A 21192-nucleotide genomic window follows, 5' to 3' on the forward strand; every position below is an offset into this window, starting at 1 on the left:
GGGGACCATATGGGATGCCGGGATTTGAACCAATGACCTTCTGCATGAAAGGCAAACGTCTTACCTCCATGCTGTCTCTCTGGCCCCTTTTAAACTCTTTTTAACCAACATCCATTTTTCTAGGAATTCATCTATTTATTTGAGGTCCACACACCTAGCGGTGCTCATACTCCTGGTAGATTTACGGGACTATATATGGGATGCCAAGAATCGAAGCCAGGGCCCGGAGAGATAGCACAGCGGCGTTTGCCTTGCAAGCAGCCGATCTAGGACCTAAGGTGGTTGGTCCAAATCCCGGTGTCCCATATGGTCCCCCGTGCCTGCCAGGAGCTATTTCTGAGCAGACAGCCAGGAGTAACCCCTGAGCAATGCCAGGTGTGGCCCAAAAACCAAAAAAAAAAAAAAGAATTGAAGCCAGGTCAGCCACTTGCAAGGTAAATGCCCTACCTACTGTGCTATTGCTCGGCCATCTAGGAATTTAATGCCTACTCACTTAAAAATAATATTAAGTATATGTGGGAAGATGAGAGAAAAAAAAACAAGGAGGATAACGACATTTGAATAAATAGCAGAGATGAAGTGATCTTCAGACAGGAGACACTACTATCCCTCACTGAAGAATCTTTTAATAAGCAGAGTGATGATGTGTGTGGAACTGTTGTTAACATTAGAGCTAAGGGTGTTAAGATAGCAATGTGGACAGCTGGATGTGAAACAGAGAGTCTGTTACATACATGGGAAGGAAGGTATGCAAGAAAAGGATAAGATTTTCTCTAAAGATAGTTATTGGTTACTAGTCCCATGCAGACACAGCTACTAAGAACAACTTTATGACTAAAACTAGGTTTACGAGGCCGGAGAGATAGCATGGAGGTAAGGCGTTTGCCTTTCGTGTGAAGGTCATTGGTTCAAATCCCTGTGTCCCATATGGTCCCCTGAGCCTGCCAGGAGTGATTTCTGAGCATGGAGCCAGGAGTAACCCCTGAGCACTGCCAGGTGTGACCCAAAAACCAAAAACCAAAACAAAACAAAACAAAACAAAAACAACTAGGTTTGCTGTTTAAGTTAACTTCTGAGGGCACGGAGAGATAGCACAGCGGTGTTTGCCTTGCAAGCAGCCGATCTAGGACCTAAGGTGGTTGGTTCGAATCCCGGTGTCCCATATGGTCCCCCGTGCCTGCCAGGAGCTATTTCTGAGCAGACAGCAAGGAGTAACCCCTGAGCAATGCTGGGTGTGGCCCCCCCCCAAAAAAAAAATAGCTTAAGCTGGGGCCAGAGCAGTGGTGCAAGCGGCAGGGTATTTAACCTAGGACAGACTGTTTTGATCCCCAGTGTCTCATAGGTCCCACAAGCAAGGAGCGATTTCTGAGCACATAGCCATGAATAACCCCTGAGCATAACTAGGTGTGGCCCAAAAATCCAAAATCAAATCAAATCAAATGTGTACAGTAAATGGTCAAAAAAAAAAAAAAAAAAAAACAGCCCCCCCCCCCCCACAAAACCCAGAGAGGGGTGTCCCACCATAAAACCAAGGCCAGCAGAATATATAAAAGAGAGGCTGGAGGGGCTGGAGAGATAGCATGGAGGTAGGGCGTTTGCCTTTCATGCAAGAGGTCATCGGTTCAAATCCTGGCGTCCCATGTGGTCCCCCGTGCCTGCCAGGAGCAATTTCTGAGCATGGAGCCAGGAGCAACCCCTGAGCACTGCCGGGTGTGACCCAAAAACCACAAAAAAAAGAAAGAAAAAAAAAAAAAAAAAAGAGAGAGAGGCTGGAGCCATAGCACAGCAGGTAGGGCATTTGCCTTGCACGCAGTTGACCTGGGTTCCATCCCTGGCATCCCATATGATTCCCCAAGCAATTTCTGAAACAGAGCCAGGAGTAACCCTGAGCACCACGAGGTGTGGCCCAAAAGCCAAACAAGATATATAAAAGAGTTAATGTACTGTTCCTTTCCATTCTACCTCAAATGCAAGGCAGTTTCCAAGAAAGATTTCTTTACCTCATCTGGTTCATTGAAGACACAGAAGGGTCCTTCATATTCTGGCTTGGGGGTGAACTCAAAATCTTCAATATCTTCTGAAACAATCTCTCTATTGGTGATGAGATAACCCTGAGGAAATGGTTAGCAGAACTTATGAATTGATACAAATTGAAGAATTTAGTTTGGGGATTATACTTGGCTTAGTTAGGGATTGCTCCTGGCAATGCTCAGAGACCATTTGCTAAATTGCATAATAAACACTCTAGTCCTTAGCCATCTTCACAGCCAAAAGCTAGACTTTTCAAGTATAAAAACTCTTAGTGCAGAAGTCTCAGAAGCATACTGAATTTATGTGAATTCTCCCCAAGAAGAGACACACCACCTAAACTTATAAATGTTTCAACTCTCTATTGAAGGAGCACAAAGAACATCAAAATAGCCTACTTAGCTTACTCTTGGATTCCACTCATGTTTACCCTAAAAACATTAACAAGAAGACACATATGATTTGGGAATCAGTCATGCTCCCTTGTCCCAGAATTTAATTCCCCAGAAGTTCCCACTCACTTGACCATCAATCATATAGGAAATCATCATAATCTGGTCAGTCTCAGCATCAGGAAACTTGAGAGGCAGCTTGGTCGTCTCAATGTCAAATGCCAAAACTACAGGATCCTAATGACAAAATCCAAGCATGAAGTCAACCATAAATTTGGGGACAAATAATAGGGACTAAGGTGCTTGCCTTGCATACACCTAATTACATTTCAGTTCAATCCCAGATATCACATTGACCCCCTAAATAATGCAGGCAGTAGAGGCTGGAGTGGCAGCACAGTGGTAGAGCTTTTGCCTTGCACATGGCTGACGCAGGACGGATGCAGGTTTGATCCCCAGTATCTCATATGGTCCCCCGAGCCAGGGGAAATTTCTGAACAAAGTCAGGAGTAACCCCTGAGCGCTGCAGGGTCTAGCCAAAACAAACAAACAAACAAACAAAAAATACAGGCAGTAGCATCAAAGTACTAAACTGCCCACTCAAGCATTGACCCAACCTGATGCACTCCCACTTCCACAGAAAAATGCTAGCCACAAACCAAGCGGGGCCTGGAAACTAAGTAGAGTTGAGTTACTACTAGGAAAGATTCTAAATGTTGTTGTTGTTGTTGTTTTTGGGCCACACCCGTTTGATGCTCAGGGGCTACTCCTGGCTAAGCGCTCAGAAATCACCCCTGGCTTGGGGGGACTATATGGGATGCTGGGGGATCGAAGCACGGTCTTTCCTTGGCTAGCATTTGCAAGGCAGATACACATTACCTCTAGCACCACCTCTCCGGCCCCGAAAGATTCTAAATTTAGAACAGATATACTAGACCGACTAACCTACATCAGAGTTTCATGGTTTACTGATGGTATAAAAAGTTAAATACATACACAAAAAAGGCAAGACCTGGTCATATAAAAAGTCTAGAGTTACAAAACTCTACACAGTCTAAAATGCATTCACTCATGTTGACTTTTATCACAAACCTTTATCATATTAGACATCAAAATATTGAGCACAAAGTATTCAAAGACCATAAAAATTTCCTTAAGCCATGTCTTCCAGTTATATAGCTACTTTCACATCATTTTATGCCAGATACCCAAATCAAAGCCAATCTTTCCCTTAAATATTCAGATCTGAGCTGAAGAAATAGTATAGTGGGTAGGACACTTGATTTACTCACAACTGACCTGGTTTGATCCCCCATCACTATCAGGGGTAATTCCTAAGTGCATAGTCAGGAATAACCATGAGCACCACTGGGTGTGGTCCCAAAACAAAAAAAAGAAAGAAAAGAAAAATTCAGATCTAGTTTAGCTTCAAATAGTGATGTCACATGACGATGCACAGTAATAAAGTAAAAATATGCTATTTTGTACTATACTCAGCCAATTAAAAAGTTCATTTTGCGGGGCAGGAGCGGTGGTATAAGCTGCAGGGCATTTGACTTGCATGAGGCTAACATAGAACAGACCACAGTTTGATTCCCCCCACGTTCCATATGGTCCCCAAGGCAGAAGTGATTTCTTTTCTTTTCTTTTTTTTGGTTTTTGGGTCACACCTGGCGTTGCTCAGGGTGACACTTGTCTGTCTGCTCAGAAACAGCTCCTGGCAGGCACAGGGGGACCATATGGGACACTGGAATTCGAACCAACCACCTTTGGTCCTGGGTCGGCTGTTTGCAAGGCAAACACCGCTGTGTTATCTCTCCGGGCCCAGAAGGATTTCTGAGCGCACAGCCAGGAGTAACCCCTGAGCGTCACTGGGTATGGCCTAACCCCCCCCCCAAAAAAAAAAAAAAGAGTTCATTTTGCTTTGTTTCTTTTTGTTTTCTCAGGGCTAGTGCTACATGGTCTCCTGAACACTGGCTTGAGCAATTGTCAAACACTGAGCTAGTAATAGTTCCTGAGCACTGCTAGCTGTGGTCCAAAACCGAAATGCAAACCTTGCACAAACTAGGCATGTGCTCAGTCACTTGAGCTATCTACCTGGTCCTAGAGTTCTCATAGGTTTTTGGGCTTAGGGTGAGGTATTTAGGAATGTTCCTGGCTTATTCTTTGTTGGTGAATTTAAATTTTAAGAGCTGAAAATAATTTTTTTTTGTTTTGGGGCCATATCCAGTGGTGCTCAGACTTATTCCTGGCTCTGTACATAGTGGTCATTTTTGGTGGGGATCAAGGGATCATAAATGGAGGTGGGTTCAGCTGCATGTAAGGCAAAAACCCTACCTGCTGCACTGTCACTCTGGCCCCTAAGAATAGGAATTTAAAACAAAGAAAAAGATGAAAGCAAAAAGAAAAACTGTAAAACAAGTCAGTTCCAAGTGTCCAATCACCACAATCTTCTAAAAGAAAGAAGGTAGGGCCTGGGGAGAGGAAGTGATGAATTGAAAGACAGACAATTTAGTATGGAACAAATGCAACTGGTACTTACTGGTCGTTCCACAAGATCATCTCGACGGAAAATTTCCACAGGATAGGCACTTCCTCGGTATTTTACATTGTACCAATGAGCCTTTGAGACATGGATTGTGTTAAAGAAATATTCTTGTGCAGAAAGTTGACATCACTACAGATTTATCTCTCACTACCCTGCCTGTTCAGAACTTACCACATGGATCTTCAGGTCAATGGAAAGGCGGATGTGATAAGGCACGTCATACTCCCTCATGTCCACAATGTTGTCCAACTGGTCAACAATCTTCTTAGAAGTTTCCTCTTCATCTACAATTACATTGCCTCCTTGCAGAACGCTACAACATATAAGAGCAACTTATTAGTGACCATCTTTTTTTTCCAATTTGGAGGCCACACCAGCAGTACTATAGGGCTACTCCTGGTTCAGTGTTTGAGGACAACATGGTCCCAGGCATAAAACTTGGGTCTCGGACCCAGAGAGATAGCACAGCGGCGTTTGCCTTGCAAGCAGCTGATCCAGGACCAAAGGTGGTTGGTTCGAATCCCGGTGTCCCATATGGTCCCCCGTGCCTGCCAGGAGCTATTTCTGAGCAGACAGCCAGGAGTAACTCCTGAGCAACGCCAGGTGTGGCCCAAAAGAAAAACAAAAACAAAAAAAAAACAAAACTTGGAGGGGCCAGAGAGATAGCATGGAGGTAAGGCATTTGCCTTTCATGCAGAAGGTCATCGGTTCGAATCCCGGCGGTGTCCCATATGGTCCCCTGTGCCTGCCAGGAGCAATTTCTGAGCATGGAGCCAGGAGTAACCCCTGAGCACTGCTGGGTATGACCCAAAAACCACAAAAAAAAAAAAAAAAAAAAACCCAAAAAAACAAAAAAAAAAAACAAAAACTTGGGTCTCAGAGCCAGAGCGGTGTGCAAGCAGTAAGGCATCTGCCTTGCGCGCACTATACTAGGACAGACCACGGTTTGATCCCCCGGTGTCCCATATAGTCCTCCAAGCCAGGAGCAATTTCTGAGCGCATGGACAGGAGTGACCCCTGCACATCCACCGAGTGTGGCCGAAACAACAAACAAATCAAAAAACCCAACTTGGGTTTCTTTCTTTTGGTTTTTGGATCACACCCGGCAGCACTTAGGGGTTCCTCCTGGTTCTACACTCAGAAATCACTCCTGGTAGGCTCAGGGGACCATATGAGATGCTGGGATTCCAACCACCATTTTTCTGGGTCTAGGGCAAACACCCTACCACTGTGCTATCTCTCTGGCCCCCAGTCTTTTTTTTTAACTTGGGTCTCTTATATGCAAAGCATGCACTCCAGCTCTTTGAACTGCTCTAGCTCAAATCTTATAGGAAGCTCAGAGACAAACAACAGAGTTCCAACACAAAGGCAGAGCACCACTATCACTACCTAGCTGAGATAAGCTGAAAAGGACCCTTTCCCCACTTTTTGGTTTTTGGGAAATGCTTTAATGTTACAGTGCATGCCTTTCAGGTGGTATAAGGTTCAGTCTCTGACACTGCCCGAAATGGACTCACTCCCCCAAAAAAGACCCGAAGACCACTATACCATCCTTTACCACATGAAATGGTAATGGTCCTTGGAGCAACTATCCCTTTGCTTATGAAAGAAGTATACCTGGAAAGCATAGCTGTGTAGGATTCACTCGTATGGCCTTGCTCACGGTTCTTCTTTACAGCAGGAGAGATTTCCTTCCTTACTCGGACCAGATCCTCCACAGTATTAAAAGACAGCTTAATGTAATTTCGCTTCAAACCCACCAAGTGATTTGGCTATGGAAGAGAGATTTTACTTATTAAAAAAAAAAAACTTAGAAAACAAGGAGAAAACAACTAATATACGTGAAGAGTCAGCAACTCCAAAGCAACTTGTCCAAATTTTGCTACTAGTGTTCTCTAAAAAAAGGAAACAGAATGTTGCCAAAGCTCTGCCATTCATCCCACCCCACCACCACAATCTGCAGGGCCTGGCGTGACTTCTATAAATATCAACCCATGAACAGAAGGGCCCAGACTCATTTATCCTAGGTCAGAAACTCACCAAATCAAGATCCTCTTTGGGCACAGTTTCTATTTTAGCAATTTTGCCCTGAAACTTCTTGGAGAGAAAAGATGAAACTTCTCGTTCACAGCCCTAAATTGGAAACAGAATGAAAGTACCTTCCATGAATAAAAATCTTTTTTCCTTTCTTGCCTGTTTCTCTAAAGGCCTCTGTAGTTTCAGTTGTGAAGCTCACATACAACAGAGGTTCTCAAACTTATTTTGGCTACCACCCCACTTTTCTTTTTAAAAAATAAATCACTCAGTGGCCCCCTGCCCCTCCATCTCCAACTACACTTGAGGCTATTATTACCAGCTTCCTGGATCATTGCCATATTCACTAGAGGGACGTATCACCCACTTTGGAAAAAAGAATGCCACAGAACAAGTTATATGTCATTATTATATGAACACTTACCTTTCTGGTCGCAATGTAGAAATACGGTTTGTAGGGCAAGGACACCTATAAGTCAACAATTTATTGAAAAATGATGAGGGCTGGTAGTGAATCCAAGTTGTATCCCAGCTGAAGTCATAACCAAGAGTACCCTAGATCCAATGCACCCATGATCCTGGGGCCAGGAAGATAGTTCAAGTGGTGGAACACAAGAATGAGAGTACAACAGGTAAAGCACTTGCCTCTTGGTGGCACTCAGGTGACTATATGGGATGCTGAGGACCTAATCCAGGTCTGCCGAGTGCAAGCAAGCACCCTACCTGCAGATGTATTATCAGTCCAGAACCCTGAGTGGTTGTTTGTTTGTTTTGGTTTTTTTGGGGGGGTCACACCCAGCAACACTCAGGAGTTACTCCTGGCTCTATGCTCAGAAATCGCTCCTGGCAGGCTCGGGGACCATATGGGATGCCGAGATTTGAACAACAGTCCTTCTGCATCTAAGGCAAATGCCCTACCGCTGTGCTATCTCTCCGGCTGCCCTGAGTATTTTTTTTAATATTTGAATATGTGTATGTGTATATGGTGCTACGGACTGAATCCAAATTCTCACCCATGAAAAGTATGTACTCTAGCACTAAATCACATCCTCAGTTTTACTGAGTTTTTTTTACAGCAGTTTTACTGATTTTATTTTTTGGTATTGTGGCTCACACCTGGTGGTGCTTACAGGATCCTATGTGAGGTCAGTCATAGGTAAGACAAAGTACCCTAACACCTATAGCATCTCTGGCCCCAGAATGAGTAGTTTTAAGCTTTAGGAATTTACCTTAAATCTGCTCCCATCATCTTGAATAAAGTAGTAATCCACAGCACTGACTAAACGTTTATCTTCATCTAAAATCTCGGTCTAAAAGAGATTCAGTGATTATGAAGAATTAGCCAACAAAATCGTCCTCTACACAGCATAAGTTCTTTGACTAAAAGAGGGATGGAGAAAAAGCCTAGATACCTACCGGGTGCATATTGATGAGCCAGCCTGTTTTCTCACCGGGTTCCTTGAGTCTCTCAAAACCAAATCGAGAATCCATTTTATCAGTCCACTGACTGCGCTCCAAGCGCTTAAATGCTGAGATAGAGGAGCCATCATCTCTGAAAGGAAAGACTTCATTGTTCATGCCATCACCAGCACCACTCTTAGCCACCAGCTTGTTTCAAGGTGACACAGCAGAAGTCACACCGAAAAATATGGCAAAATTCATTAAAAGAAGGATTGGAGGGAAAAAAGACTGGGGCAGGACTCTCTTGATCTCTTCTCAAGTCAGATTAAGCACACAGAAAACTGCTCACTGGGCCAGAGCAATATCACAGCAGGGAGGGAGTTTGTTTGCCTTGCAGGCCTTGAAACCAGGTTGGATCCTCAACATCCCTTAGCCCCCTCCCAGCCTACTAGGAGTGATTTCTGAGCTCCAAGCCAGGAGTAACCCTGAGGGCAGCCAGTGTGGCCAAAAGAAAAGAAAAGAAAGAAAGTTGCTTTTTTAGTTGTTGTATTCACTTTTGTTTTTTTGAGCTCCCATATGGTGCTCAAGGATAATTTCTGTCCTGACTATGAGGTGACCAAGGGGGCCTCTGAGGTACTGGGTTCAAACCAAGATCGCAGGTATGCGAGTGCTTTAGTCTAGCTCTCCAGCACTCAGATTTCTTCCTTCTTATCCACGTGGAAAATGAGATTGGCAGGAGCCAAGTTTTCCCATTTTGGGGTGTAGGGGTCGGTATGGACCACCCCGGGCATGCTCGCATGGTCAGCCTTTAGTGCTGGGGCTGAGCTGAAAGTTGTGGGCAAGAGTCACGGAGCCACACCTTGTCACCACAGACCTCCTTTAGCAGTCTCCCTGTCACCATAGCCTCCATATCACCACAACCTCCAGTTAGCACAGCCTCAGTACAGCCTCCAGTCACCTCAGCGTCACCACAGAATCAACATCACCAGTCACCGCAGCCTGTCAGCAAAGCCTTGGGGCATCAGCACAGTCACAGCATCAGCCTCAGCACAGCCTGGGGTGTCACCACAGCCTCCCATCACCACAGCCTCCAGTCATCAAAGCCTCAGGGCATCATCACAGCCACCCATCAGCACAGCCTCAGAATGTCACCACAGCCTTCTGTCAGCATAGCCTTGGAGTGTCACCACAGCTTCCCATCACCACAGCCAGGGCATCACCACAGTCTCCACTCAGCAAAGTCTCAGGGCATCATCACAGCCTCCCATCAGCACAGCCTTCCTGGGGTGTCACCACAGCCTTCAGTCAGCATAGCCTCGAGGCGTCACCACAGCCATGGCATCACCACAGGCTCCAGCCATCAAAGCCTCAGGGCATCATCACAGCCACCCATCAGCACAGCCTTGGAATGTCACCACAGCCTTGGCATCACAGCCTTCTGTCAGCATAGCCTTGGGGTGTCACCACAGCTTCCCATCACCACAGCCAGGGCATCACCACAGTCTCCAGTCAGCAAAGCCTCAGGGCATCAGCACAGCCCGGTGTCACCACAGCCTTCAGTCAGCATGGCTCTGGGTGTCACCACAGCTTCCCATCACCACAGCCTCCAGTCATCAAAGCCTGGGGCATCATCACAACATCCCATCAGCACAGCCTCCCTCGGGGTGTCACCACAGCCTTGGCATCACAGCCTTCAGTCAGCACAGCCTCGAGGCATCACCACAGCCATGGCATCACCACAGCCTCCAGCCATCAAAGCCTCGGGCATCATCACAGCCTCCCATCAGCACAACCTCGGAATGTCACCACAGCCTTGGCATCACAGCCTTCTGTCAGCATAGCCTTGGGGTGTCACCACAGCCTCCCATCACCACAGCCAGGGCATCACCACAGTCTCCAGTCAGCAAAGTCTCAGGGCATCAGCACAGCCCGGTGTCACCACAGCCTTCAGTCAGCATAGGCTCGGGGTGTCTCTACAGCCTCCCATCACCACAGCCTCCAGCCGTCAAAGCCTCGGGCATCACCACAGTCTGCCATCAGCCTGGTCACCGCAACCTCCCATCACCACAGCCTTCTGTCAGCATAGCCTTGGGGTGTCACCACAGCTTCCCATCACCACAGCCTCCAGTCATCAAAGCCTAGGGGCATCATCACAGCCTCCCATCAGCACAGCCTCCCTCGGGGGTGTCACCACAGCCTCCAGCCATCAAAGCCTCGGGCATCACCACAGTCTGCCATCACCGCAGCCTGGGGTCACCGCAGCCTCCCATCACCACAGACAGCCTTGTCAGCATAGCCTCGGGCTGTCCCCACAGCCCCCCGTCACACTGCTGTGAGCAAGGCCTCCAGGCGTCTCCAGGGTCGTGGCGTCCCCACGGCTTCCGCGCGGCCCTCGGGATCCCTCCAGGCGACCGGCCGGCTCGGGCCTCGGAAGCCCCCTCAGGCCCGGGGCTCGAGTTCGGGGCGAAGAACCGGGGCGCGAGCTCGCTCGCCCTCACCTGGCGGGCTCGCCGTCCGCCGCCGGCTCGGCGCGGCGCTTCCCGCTGTTCCTCAGCACCATCCCGAGCGCCGCCACAGGCAAGGGAAGGCCAGGCCGGGCCAGCCAAGCAGCCGGCTTCCCGCGAGGAATTTGGCGCGCTCCGCGGAGTCTCGCGGGAGCCGGAAGTCTCGCGAGAGGCCGCCGTCCAATCAGAGGCCGCGCCGGCGCCCCGCCCCCGCGCCGCGCCAATAGCCGCCCGGGCCTGCAGGGCGGGGCGGGGCAGGGAGGGAGGGCAGAGAGGGAGGGCGGCCCGGCGGGGCGGCGCCGCGTCCAGGGCCGGGTCAGGGGCTGGCGGCAAAGTGCGCGGCCTGGCGCGGCCCGCAGCGGGGAGATGGGCCCGGGGCGCGCGCAAGGCCGCGGGGCGGGCGGGCGGGGAAATGTCAGGCGGTCCCCGGGCCGCGGCCCTAGGAGGCCCGACGGGGATGGGCGGGCGGCCCCGGCGGGAGCGACGCGAGCTCGGCCATGGCCCCGGGGGCGTCCAGGCTGCGCGGCGAGGCCCGGCTCGCGGCGCTCCCCGCTAGGGCGCTCGCCCAGTACCTGCGGCTCCTCCGGCTCTACCCGGTGCTCACCAAGGCGGCCACCAGGTCGGCGCGGGCCGCGGGCGGACGGACAGGCAAACCGAGGACGGACAGACAGATGGACAGACGGACAGACAGGCGGACGGACAGACAAACCGATGACAGACAGATGGACAGAGGGACGGACTGACAGATGGACAGACAGGCGGACGGACATACGGATGGACAGACAAATGGACGGACAGACAAACTGATGACGGGCAGACGGACAGACAAACCAATGACAGACAGATGGACAGCTGGTCGGACTGACAGACGGATGGACGGACAAACCGATGACGGGCGGACGGACAGACAAACCGATGACAGACAGATGGACAGAGGGATGGACTGACAGACGGATGGACGGACAGACAAACCGATGACAGATGGACAGAGGGACGGAATAACAGACGGATGGACCGACAGACAAACTGATGACAGGCAGACGGGCGTACGGACAGACAGACAGATGGACGGACAGATAGGCACACCGATGGACAGATGAACGGACGGACGGTCAGACAGACAGATGGATGAGTGCGCGTAGGGCGGGCATGGGGTCGCCCCTGACTTTGTCCCCCTGAGGGCTCCCGAGAGGCGGAGGGCTTAGCGGACCAAACCCTACAGGGCCCGAGTAGGGGTGACCTCACAGGGTCTCTGTCCACTTGGGAGACAGAGCCAGCAACCTGCCTGGAGGAGGAGGTGCCCGGCCAAAGGTCCGGGAAGGGCTGGCGAGTCGACCTGTCGGTCATCGACCGACCCCAGAAAGACCGTGACTGAGCTCAGCCAGTGCAGCTCGTCCGGGCCAGCCTGAGTTCATGTTACCCAGAGCACCCCGACAAAAACCTGCCAAGTTTTGAGCTCTGAGCCATAGCCCAGTTGTGTACGACGTTTGCCTTGCACCCGGCCGACCGGGTTTGATATCAAGCATCCTATAGGGTCCCCCGAGCCTGGCAGGAGCGATTTCTGAGCGCAGAGCCAAGGAGGAACCCCTGAGCTCCGCCAGGTGTGGCCAACCATTCCCCCCAAAAGAAAGAAAAAAACCTGCAAAGCCTGCAAAGGAATTGAATGACGCTCTGTGACTTTCTAAATGGGGCCTTAAAGTGGAGGTGTGTTTCTGCCCTGCATGTTTAGGATCTTGGGTTCCAACCCCAGCACCCCTGTGTGTTGCCCTGCCCACCCTCAGTTGTGTGTGTGACCCCACAACAGCCTAAAGAAATCCTTCCGCCTTTTAGGTGGAAGAATTTTGGGTGCTCTTATCAGCAGAGTTAAGAGGCAACCTGGAGTAACTGGACCAGTTTCCTTTTCTAAATGTTCTACTGCAATAATTGTCAATTAATGTGCAATTATGAAGAGGCATAGAGGGAGGTCCCTTGTGCACTGTCATTTCCCTGGAGAAATGCACAGTACCACAATATGGGCACTGGCTTGGGTACAGCCCGTCAGTCCTTTTTAGGTCTCCCCAGGTATAGGTGTGTGTTCAACACACTGGTAGGTTGCTTTTCACAGTGAAAAGATAGTCTCAGGGGCCGGAGAGATAGCATGGAGGTAAGGCGTTTGCCTTTCATGCAGAAGGTCATCAGTTCAAATCCCGGTGTCCCATATGGTCCCCCGTGCCTGCCAGGAGCAATTTCTGAGCCTGGAGCCAGGAATAACCCCTGAGCACTGCCGGGTGTGACCCAAAAACCACAAAAAAAAAAAAGAAAAGAAAAGATAGTCTCGGGAGGTTCTCTGCCTGCAGTTGCCCTTTGTACCACATGGCTCTCTCACTTCTGCCTCTGGGTACCCTTTGCTAAGTTATGTCTCACAGTCAAGACAGACATCACTAGAGTCAACAATGAACAATTCCCTTTTTCTGGTTTTTTTTTTTTTTTTTTTTTGATTTTTGGGCCACACCCGGCATTGCTCAGGGGTTACACATGGCTGTCTGCTCAGAAATAGCTCCTGGCAGGCACGGGGGACCATATGGGACACCGGGATTCGAACCAACCACCTTTGGTTCTGGATCGGCTGCTTGCAAGGCAAACGCCACTATGCTATCTCTCCGGACCCTCTTTTTCTGTTTTTTGTTTGTTTGTTTTTGGTTTTTGAGTCACACCCAGCAGTGCTCAGGGGCCACTCCAGGCTCTGCGCTCAGAAATCGCTCCTGGCAGGCACAGGGGACCATATGGGATGCCGGGATTCGAACCACCATCCGTCTGGGTTTGGTTGTGTGCAAGACAAACTCCCCACCACTGTGATATCTTTCCGACCCCTGAACAATTCTTTTTTGGGGAGACACATCCTGTGGTGCTCAGGGATTGGGCCTGACTGAGCTTGGGGTGGGATGAACCCAGCTTGGCTACATATATGACAAGCACTTGTACTATACAAGTAATAGTACAAGACAAGTACTTATAATACTGTTTTGGCCCCACAATGAATAATTCTTAATTCTACTGTCTTCTTTTTGTGTGTGTATGTGTGGGTTTTTGGGCCACACCTGGTGACACTCAGGTGTTACTCCTGGCAATGCACTCAGAAATCACTCCTGGGGCCCGGAGAGATAGCACAGCGGCGTTTGCCTTGCAAGCAGCTGATCCAGGACCATAGGTGGTTGGTTCGAATCCCGGTGTCCCATATGGTCCCCTATGCCTTCCAGGAGCTATTTCTGAGCAGACAGCCAGGAGTAACCCCTGAGCACCGCCGGGTATGACCCAAAAACCAAAAAAAAAAAAAAAAAGAAATCACTCCTGGCTTGGGGGACCATATGGGACACCAAGGATCGATGCCTTACCGCTAGCTCCACCACTTCGGCCTGTCTATCTTCTGATACTGTGTTTCATTGAACCACATCAGTAAAGGCTTAAGCTTACTCATCCTCAGCCTGACCTAAGATTAGCTATGTGTAAATATGTATATACGTATTTACGTGTGTGTGTGTGTGTATATATATATACATACAAAACTTTGGGAGTATATTCAGTGATGCCCAGGGGCTACTCCTAGCTCTACACTTGGCAATTATTTCTGGTAGTGCTTGGGGTACCATATAGGATGCTGAGGATCGAGCCCAGGTCAGCTCCATTCAAGGTAAACTCCTTACCCATTTATATTACCACTCCAGCCCCTTAGAATATCCATATTAGTTCATCCATGTTAATTCCTTCGGATTTTGGCCATTGTCCTCTGATAACCTCTTTGTCCACAGTGGCATTTTGTCAGCCCTTGGGAACTTCCTGGCCCAAATAATTAAGAGGAAACGAAAAAAAGAAAACTTCTCTCCAAAGCTGGATATCAGTGGGCCACTCAGATATGCCATTTATGGGTAAGTTCCAGAAGGGAGGCTGTTTTGCCCAGAAGCTGATGAAATGCAACAAAGTTAGGGGCTAAGACCAAGGTTATAGAATTGAATTTGGAAACATATTCTATACCAGTGATTGAAATAAACATGGGCTGTAACCGATAGAAGAGTGTCTTGTGCAGGTACATCTCAAGTTTACATATGGGTTTTGTTTAGAACTGTGTGAGGATGGTTGGACTGAGAGACCTGAGTATATTAACCAAACTTAAAGTCAAATTTCAAGACTCAGAACTTGAGAGAGAAAAATAATGAATTATCAACACGGTTAGTTGATGGGCTCTTACTGTATAAACATCTAGAAATAAAGTATTTTAAAAAAGAAATAAAGTATTTAGACATCCTGCAAAATTGAGTTTCTGGGGACTGGAGAGATGACTCAATGTTGAGAGAAGACAAGAGTATGTTCTGCATACTGATGATCTGAATTTATTCCCAGTACCACATGGTCCTTAGTACCACCAGGAATGACCCCCAGGCAACATGCCTGGAGGAACTTCTGAGCAATCTGGGCATGCTTCTCAAACCAAGCCTACTTATAGGACCACTTTTTTTTTTTTTTTTGCTTGTTTTTGGGCCACTATCTGGAGGTACTCAAGGGTTAATTCTGGCATGCTCAGGGGGACCATATGGAATGCCAGGGATTGAACTGGGTCAGTTGTGTGAAAGGCAAATTCCCTAACCTCAGTACCATCACTTCAAATCCTGATCCTGAGTCACTTTTTAAATGGCAAAATATCTGGCCAGGGAAGTAGTTCAGTTGGCAAAGCACATAGCTGAGACATGTGAGGCCCTGAGTTCTAGCCCAGATACCAGGTGATCATGTACCACCCAGCTCTTCTGGGTTTGACCATTTTTTTTGTTTTGTTTTTTTTGTTTGTTTGTTTGGTTTTTGGGTTTTGGGTCACACCCAGCAGCGCTCAGGGGTTACTCCTGGCTCCACGCTCAGAAGTCGCTCCTGGCAGGCATGGGGGACCATAAGGGATGCCGGGATTCGAACCAATGACCTTCTGCTTGAAAGGCAAATGCCTTACCTCCCTGCTATCTCTCCGGCCCCAGTTTGACCGTTTTTTAAAAAGCACAAAACTTCATATATATTTTGCCAGTTAATTGTACCCTGAGCTCTGTGGATAGCAACCATATTTGTATACATGGGTTATTTTGCACTCTTAGTGAAGAGTGATTTTTTTTTCTTTCTAATCTGGAAATAACAAACATAAAGCTGTGCCCTCCCCTCCCCTGACATGGGAGTAGCATAAAAATCACCTGCAAGGGGACCGGAGTGGTGGCACAGTGGTAGGGCATTTGCCTTGCACACGGCTGACCTAGGACGGACCATGGTTCAATCCCCCGGCGTCCCATATGGCCCCCCCCCAGCCAGGAACGATTTCTGAGCATAGAGCGAGCAGTAACCCCTGAGCATCACTGGGTGTGGCCCAAAAACAAAAACAAAATCACCTGCAAGGTCTTTCCCCAAGCCCAGGTCTCTCCCTTGAGAATCGTTCCTGCATCCTGGCGTTGTGTGGCAGAGGGATTGACACCTAGAGCCCCAGTGTAAAGATGCATCAATAACAAAGGAGCTGCAGGCCTGTTGGATGCAGTCCTGGCTTTTGGAATCATAAGCAGCTCCCACAATCTCACCCCTATCCCTGCTAATTATCTGAATGCCCCTGTGAATAGCTACTGCTCAGTCCAGGATGCTGCCGCCTGTTTATTTCTGAGCGATTTCTCTGAATTGGGCACTGTGATGGTCATGAACAGATAGAATCCTGTCCTGTGGGCATTTACCTTCTAGGGACAGAGAACTATTAAACAGCGGGGACCATAACGTGCCATGTAAAATGCCATAATGAACAGTGTGGCAGGGACAGCAGGGGTCCCATTCCTCAGAAGAGTCGGAAAGCGCTCCCAGAACTCTTTGCCTAGTGAGACAAATTCAAGCAAAAACAAATCTGATTTGTCAGTTGTCAAACGTTTGATGTGCTCACTTTAACCGCTAAAATTAGATTCACACACGAGAGTTTAACTTGGCTCTGCTGCAAGGAGGCTGCTTTCCTTAAGCAGCCTCATTTTGAGAATGTGGGTAGTGGGGAGGCTCTGCTCTGCTCTGCACCAGCAGAGGGTCAACAGGGACTCTGCCTCCTTCAGTGTCAGCCCACCACTGCCCTAAGAGATGCCCTACTATAGGAAAGAAATCACACAGCCGTGAAGCTGTACAGAGAGACACTGCAGTCATGTGTGGTCAGAGCAGTGGGACTCCAGGGAAATGGCCAGACACGCATGATTCATTTCACCCCATGGGCCCTCAGGTTCTTCTTCACAGGACCGCTGAGTCACTTCTTCTACCTCTTCATGGAGCACTGGATCCCTCCTGAGGTCCCTTTGGCAGGGGTCAAGAGGCTTCTCTTAGACCGCCTGGTCTTTGCTCCGGCCTTCCTGCTAGTGTTCTTCTTCGTCATGAACTTCCTGGAGGTTGGTCTAATCAGCAGCTCCAAAAACTGCCCTTCCTTTAGCACAGGCATCTGGGGGTGGAACTCAGAGGGTCTGTGGACTTAGCATTGGATTCAAATAGAAGTTTCGTATTTTCCTGTATGAATGATGGGAGAAAACCATCACAGATCCAGCAGGACTGGCTGGTCAGCAATAAAATTGCAGGTGCTTTGAATGCACACATTAGATCTTAAAGATCTCAGATTACTTGTGCCTGACATCAAATTGACAAATGGATTAAATGCATGAATCCATCGTACAATGGTTTTGAGTATTGTGATTGCTGTATTTCAGTACAACTGACTCCTGGGGTTAGAAAGGTAGTACAGGGGTTAAGAATCTCGCTTCGCAGGACCGGAGAGATAGCATGGAGGTAAGGCGTTTGCCTTTTTTTTTTTTTTTTTTTTTTGTGGTTTTTGGGTCACACTCGGCAGTGCTCAGGGGTTATTCCTGGCTCCAGGCTCAGAAATTGCTCCTGGCAGGCACGGGGGACCATATGGGACGCCAGGATTCCAACTGATGACCTCCTGCATGAAAGGCAAACGCCTTACCTCCATGCTATCTCTCTGGCCCCAGGCGTTTGCCTTTCATGCAGAAGGATGGTGGTTCGAATCCTGGCATCCCATATGGTCCCCCGTGCCTGCCAGGGGCAATTTCTGAGCATAGAGCCGGGAGTAACTCCTGAGCACTGCTGCCAGGTGTGACCCTGAGTGCTGGGGATACTTCTTCCTCCACTGTGTGTCTTTGGGTGAACTCTTGCTACCAATGGTATGTTATTTTATTTTATCTTTTGTTTGTTTTGGGGCTACTACTGGCAACACTCAGGAGTTATTCTTGATTCTTCACTCAAATATCACTTATGGATGGTGCTCAAAGGACCATATGGGATGCTGGGGATGGTCAGCTATGAATTTTTATTCACTGTACTATATTTTGGCCTCTTCCTTTATTTTTAAAACTGTCTATACTTAAAAAAAAAACTGTCTATACTTAAACATTTACTTTTCCAGATAACATTTAGAAACCATTGAAGCCCCACATTAAAAAAAAGATGGGCTGGAAAAATAGTACAGTGGGTAGGGTTCTTGCCTTTCACATGACTGACCTGGGTTCAAATACTTACCACCCTATATTGTTTTTGGTGGAGAGTATATTGTTTTCAGGAGCGAGGAGGCACCCTATGAAACAAACACCAAGAAACATCTGTCTGACTTAGGTGGAAAATGCAGCTTTTAGGTTCATCTGGAGAGAAGTGACAACTAAGCCAAGACTTGCAGCTATGGTGCTTAGGGCTGGCACATAGGTCTGCCATGACATCAGCCCTGGGAGAGGTGTGGGCACTTCTGATGTTTGATCCAGAGGAAAAGTGACTGTGGGATCCTACATGTGCATAGAACAAGAGTCACCTTAGAAGAAAGAATCAGCCTAAGGCCTGGGCACTGAGGCTCAGTGCTTGCCCTTTCTTCCCAGGGCAAAGATGTGGCTGCTTTTGCTGCCCAGACAAGACGGGGATTCTGGCCTGCACTGCAGATGAACTGGCGCATCTGGACCCCACTGCAGTTTATCAACATCAACTACGTGCCTTTACAGGTGAAAGCAACCTGCACTGCCCCCTGGTCTGCCCACCACTTCCTCATGGCCAATAGTGCTTTCACCCAAGTTACTACTGTGGGCCTCCTGGTAGAACTGATCCATCCCCACCCTCCACCCTCCGTCCCCCATCTAGATCTCGAAGCCCAGGAGAGATGGGGTATTCCCCGGAAGCCTGCTGCACAGGTGACCAGTGCCCCAGCTGTGACCATGGTCCACAGCATCTGTCAGGATTCCTAGGCCATGGCCAACCTTGGAGACTTATTAGAAGGACTCTAGCCTTTATCTCTTACAGCTGAAGGCTGTGGTCAGCAGCGCACAGACAGCAGTGCAGGAATTCTTTGAGGCCCACCTATACACAAAAGCTCAGGCCCTGCCTCCTTTCTAGAGGAACAGTGTTTCGGGAAGTAGGAGGCTGGTTTTTCACTTTTCAGGGTGTGGGAGGGATGAAATCAGCTCTCTGATCCTGTAGGGCAGTGATCAGGACCTGGAGGTGCTGAGTTAAACCAGGTATCTTGCTTTTGCAGAAATTGCCCTCCAGCCTCAGCTGTCTCTGGCCTGGGGGCACTAGGTGGGATCTCTTGGGGAAGGTGAAAACCCTTATAAACTCAGTTCCTACCAGGCCTTAAGGAAGCCTCAGGCCCACTCTGTTAATCCTTTCATTTATAGTTAAGGGAGCCTGTTTGAAAGAGCTCTTCTTTCCACCCAGCACTTCATAGATTCGCTCCTGAGCACCAAGGGTCTGGCCTCTCAGCCTCTCCTCCTCAAACAAAACAGGAAAGGGTTCATGCAGGCAGTGTCCGCTCCTACTGTAGGGAAGAGAGAGGGAAAAGAGGAGAATGTATGTATTCTGAGTATGCAGAATGCAGCAGGCAATGCCATAACCACGGCAGATAGGGCAGATGGTACAGGGAGTTAAAGCAAAATGCAACTCAGTTTGGAGGCTGGAGAGATGTACATTGGATAAGATGCTTGCCTTGAACACAGCCAACCTGGGTTCAATCCTGGGCACCCTATATAGTGAGTGATCCCTGAGCATTGCTAAGTGTAGCCCCCAAACCAATAACAAACCAAAAACTTCAGTCTGTCATGTTGGCTTTCACAGTGATACCACCGAGGACCGTAAACAGATGGCTGAGAATCAGGAATGGGTGAGAAAGTAGAAAAGATCACAAGCCTAGAACATTGTCTAGACGTTGCTGAAGCATTGGAGGAAAAGATTGAGGAGGAAGTTTATGAGACTGAAGCTAGAAGAGTTTTGGGATCTGTTAGGCTGTGTGGGGCTGGCCATGAGAAGCCCTAAGAGGCAGTGTGGGGAGGCCCTTCTCCCTAAGAGAAAAGAAAAGCAGATTTGTTACCAGTTAGGGCAAGAAAGAGGGTCTGCCTGGCTGAGGACTGGAGTGTGGAGAGGGAACCCCCTCAAGGATGTGAGCAAGTGGAATGGCCTTGGGGAGATTGGCAGTCAGACTGTCCCAGATATTGAGGACAAAGTTCAGGGAAGGTGGGGTAGTAGTAGGCCAAATCCTACTTATGATCGCCATGAGGGGAGTGGCCAAGCCAGGAGCTTGGGCATGGGAGGAACATCATGGTTTTCCTGTTAGCTGTGTAAACCTAGACTCTGCCCTCATCCCTCTGTGCACAAACCGATAAAGGCAGTTGGGGTGTGGGGGTGGCCAGATAACCAACTGAGCTGCTGGGATGGCTGCTGCCTGTTGGAACTCAGTGTCTCTGTTTTCTTTGCAGTTCCGGGTCCTGTTTGCAAACATGGTGGCCCTGTTCTGGTATGCCTACCTGGCCTCTCTGGGAAAGTGAAGGTGGTCTGAAGAGCTGCTCTACTGGTGTGGAGAAGGGTGGAATGGCCCTGCCCAGAGAGCACTTTCTCATCATCATCTGATGGTGGAGAAGCAAACTGGATAGTTGATTCCTGTTTTTAAAAGGCAGTAGTTGACTTTAGGTATGCTGCCCTAGAAATTTAAGAGATGATTTTACTTGCCACATAAATTTTAGGATTAGGTTAGGATCACAATAAACTCTGATTTAGCCTTTGCACTATAATTGTAATGGTGATCTTTACCTATTACTGCTACTGTTGCTTTTGTTGTTGTTTTGTTTTATTTTGGGGCCATACTCAGCAATACTTGATGACTCTGCACTCAGAGATCACTCCTGGTGGTACTCAGTGGACAAGGATTTGAACTTGGTTCTAACTGCTGTATTCTCTCTGGTCCCAAGATAGTTTTTCTTGAACAAAACTTAGATGTGAGGGGAGA

At 48.6% G+C, this 21192-nt stretch overlaps 2 protein-coding genes across 2 annotated transcripts in view; one reads left to right on the top strand and one right to left on the bottom strand.

Annotated features, from left to right (window-relative positions):
• Window positions 1-10971, bottom strand: part of POLE (DNA polymerase epsilon, catalytic subunit) — a 57301-nt gene extending 46330 nt beyond the window's left edge. Inside the window, exons 1-10 of the mRNA XM_049769272.1 lie at window positions 10902-10971; window positions 8419-8554; window positions 8232-8312; window positions 7427-7471; window positions 7009-7101; window positions 6586-6740; window positions 5140-5281; window positions 4963-5043; window positions 2550-2657; window positions 2001-2111 (exon numbers count right to left, since the gene is read on the bottom strand). Coding sequence (XP_049625229.1) covers window positions 2001-2111; window positions 2550-2657; window positions 4963-5043; window positions 5140-5281; window positions 6586-6740; window positions 7009-7101; window positions 7427-7471; window positions 8232-8312; window positions 8419-8554; window positions 10902-10963 — 1014 coding nt within the window. The 5' untranslated portion in view covers window positions 10964-10971. The remainder of the gene's footprint in view (window positions 1-2000; window positions 2112-2549; window positions 2658-4962; window positions 5044-5139; window positions 5282-6585; window positions 6741-7008; window positions 7102-7426; window positions 7472-8231; window positions 8313-8418; window positions 8555-10901) is intronic.
• A 415-nt stretch (window positions 10972-11386) lies between these two features.
• PXMP2 (peroxisomal membrane protein 2) lies at window positions 11387-20977 on the top strand. The gene is made up of 5 exons (XM_049769266.1): window positions 11387-11526; window positions 14693-14809; window positions 17152-17314; window positions 18803-18922; window positions 20666-20977. The coding sequence occupies exons 1-5, from the start codon at window positions 11405-11407 to the stop codon at window positions 20732-20734; spliced, it is 591 nt and encodes a 196-aa protein (XP_049625223.1). The 5' UTR covers window positions 11387-11404; the 3' UTR covers window positions 20735-20977.
• Window positions 20978-21192: the final 215 nt, after the last annotated feature.

Source organism: Suncus etruscus, chromosome 2 (genome assembly GCF_024139225.1).
Source record: "Suncus etruscus isolate mSunEtr1 chromosome 2, mSunEtr1.pri.cur, whole genome shotgun sequence".
Classification (NCBI taxonomy): domain Eukaryota; kingdom Metazoa; phylum Chordata; class Mammalia; order Eulipotyphla; family Soricidae; genus Suncus; species Suncus etruscus.